The 2,254-nt window shown below is 62.6% G+C and overlaps 1 protein-coding gene across 1 annotated transcript; it reads right to left on the bottom strand.

Moving 5' to 3' along the window:
- Nucleotides 1-741: 741 nt before the first annotated feature.
- Nucleotides 742-2,034, bottom strand: FOXB2 (forkhead box B2). Its single transcript, XM_023213372.1, has one exon. The coding sequence runs from the start codon at nucleotides 2,032-2,034 to the stop codon at nucleotides 742-744; it is 1,293 nt and encodes a 430-aa protein (XP_023069140.1).
- Nucleotides 2,035-2,254: the final 220 nt, after the last annotated feature.

Below are 2,254 nucleotides of genomic sequence, written 5' to 3'. Positions count from 1 at the left end.
CTAGAGGTTCCTCCTATCCTTTTTGACCCCCGGGTCAGAGCCAAGAAACTTAGCTGTTTCCCAAAGATATTTCGTGGGTTTCCCGCTGCCTCCTCTCCTCCCCTTTCCCCTCCAAAGCGACTTTATTTGTGACACCGTTTCCTTGCCCATTTAGCTGACCAAGAAAATAACGGTATCAAACGCTTCCTCTTTTCCTTCTCAAATAAAACGAGATTTCCTTAGTGGACAGCAGTTTTGTCTTGAATGTTCACGAGAGGTGACCGCCGAGGATGCAACCAGCAGAGAGAAACGTGGTGGCTGAGATCCGTTTCAGCGTCACTCTCTGTTGGATCCTTCCCGGGAGGTTTAGCTCTGCCAGCTTCTGCTCCCAGGAATAAAGGTCGGAATCCACTCGCAATTTACCAGCGAATGAGGCTTTCCTAACCTCCTTCGTTCCCTCCCCCCCATAACTTATCGATTTATATTAATTACAATAGAAACTCTTACCTGAAAATTGGCTTTCATTAATCTGATTGTACAACATAGTATAAACACAGACACCTGGAGGGTTATATTTATTTAGACCACTGGAGAATCCACTTTTTGGGGTTCGTCTATTTAAATACCTTCCTTTCCAGCAAAGGCTCAGACTCGCCAGCTCTGCCCAACCTGGCCAGGGCGCCCTCTCCCCGTCGGGTGGTTTGTGCGGTTCCGGGCCGGGCGTCTCTCACTGCGCTGGTCTCCCCTAGCCGGCCGGGTCCCCTAGGAGTGCACTAGCACCGAGTGCAAGGAGCCGCCCTTGCTCTCCGCCGCAGTAGGGGCTGTGGGCTCCAGCAGAGAGGCAACCGGCGAGGCCGCGGCCGCGGAGCACACGGTGGATGGCGCCGGAGGCTGCTGCGAAGCCGCGGGGACAGTGAGCCCCGGCTGCAGCGCGGACACGGGCGGCAGCGCAGGCGTGGGCTTGATGGGCACCGGCACGGCAGGCAGGCTCTGGCCTGCAGAGTGGCACAGGGCCTTGACCGGGACCCCGAAGGTCCCATACTCCGGGCCTACTGGGACTCCGGCTGCGGCTGCGGCGGCCGCGGCGGCAGCTACTGAATCCATGACTCCAACGTGCGGCCACACTGAGCTGACGACGTTGCCGAGCTGGCCGGGCACGGGGTAGCCCAGGTGGTGCATGACGGACGCCAAGGGCAGCCCTCCAGCCTGCAGCACGCCCTTGTAGTCCCGGCCAATAATATTCTCAATGGCAAAGGGGTGCTTGAAGCCTGATGTGGACGCAGCGGCCGCGGCGGCAGCGGCGGCGGCCGAGCCCAGCCCGTAAGGTGGGAACTGAGACAGGCGTCCCACGCTGCCCACCGCGGCTGCCGCGGCCGCCGCCGCCGCCGCCGCCACGGCCGCCGCCTCCTGCATCTTGCCGGGATGAGACGGCTGCTGAGGCTGCGACTGCTGGGGCGGTTGCTGCGGGGGCTGCGACTGGAGATGCGGAGGCGGCTGCGGAGCAGTAGGCGGTTGCTGGTGGAAATAGTGCACCATGTGCGGCGGCGGCGGGGGCGGCGGGGGCGGCGGCTGGGGTGGGTGATGGTGCTGGTGCGCGGCAGCGTGGTGATGATGGTGGTGATGGGGGTGGTGGTGGTGATGGGGGTGAAGGTGCCCTCCCGGCCCGGCGCCTGGCGCGCCCTTGGTGCTTCCCGCGTGCAGGTGAGTATGGTCGGCGCGCAGCACCTTGAAGCGCTTGCGACGCCGCAGGAAGCTGCCGTTCTCGAACATGTCCCCGCAGTCGGGGTGCAGCGCCCAGAAGCTACCCTTGCCAGGCTGGTCGGGGCGCCGCGGAATCTTGATGAAGCAGTCGTTGAAGGAGAGGTTGTGGCGCAGGCTGTTCTGCCAGCGCTGTGTGTGCTCGCGGTAGTAGGGGAAGCGCTCCATGATAAACTTGTAGATGTCGCTCAGAGGCAGCATCTTCTCGGCCGAGTGCTGGATTGCCATGGCGGTCAGCGAGATGTAAGAGTAGGGCGGCTTTTGGTCGCTGTACGAGTTCTTCCCCGGCCGCGGCATCGCCCCGGGCTCCTCCACCGCCCTCCGGCCCGCACTGGGCCACAGAGTCTCTCCGCACTCCGCTCCTGGGGCCTGGCTGACCCCACTAATTCCCACTCCGCCCCTCCAGTCCTGCCACTTTGCCCTCTCGCCCTCCAGGCCCTCTCTGCTTCTCTCCCCGGCCTTCTCCGAATTGCCTGGTGTCTCCGACCTTGGCCTTTCGGGCCTACTCAGCTCTCAG

The sequence above is a fragment of the Piliocolobus tephrosceles genome, chromosome 14 (genome assembly GCF_002776525.5).
Source record: "Piliocolobus tephrosceles isolate RC106 chromosome 14, ASM277652v3, whole genome shotgun sequence".
Classification (NCBI taxonomy): Eukaryota; Metazoa; Chordata; class Mammalia; order Primates; family Cercopithecidae; genus Piliocolobus; species Piliocolobus tephrosceles.
The sequence above is the reverse complement of the archived record's forward strand: the minus strand, read 5'-3'. Positions and strand labels throughout refer to the sequence as shown.

Coding starts and splice junctions, on each gene's coding strand:
- FOXB2 (XM_023213372.1), bottom strand. CDS start 2,034: ATGCCGCGGCCGGGGAAGAACTCGTACAGCGACCAAAAGCCGCCCTAC.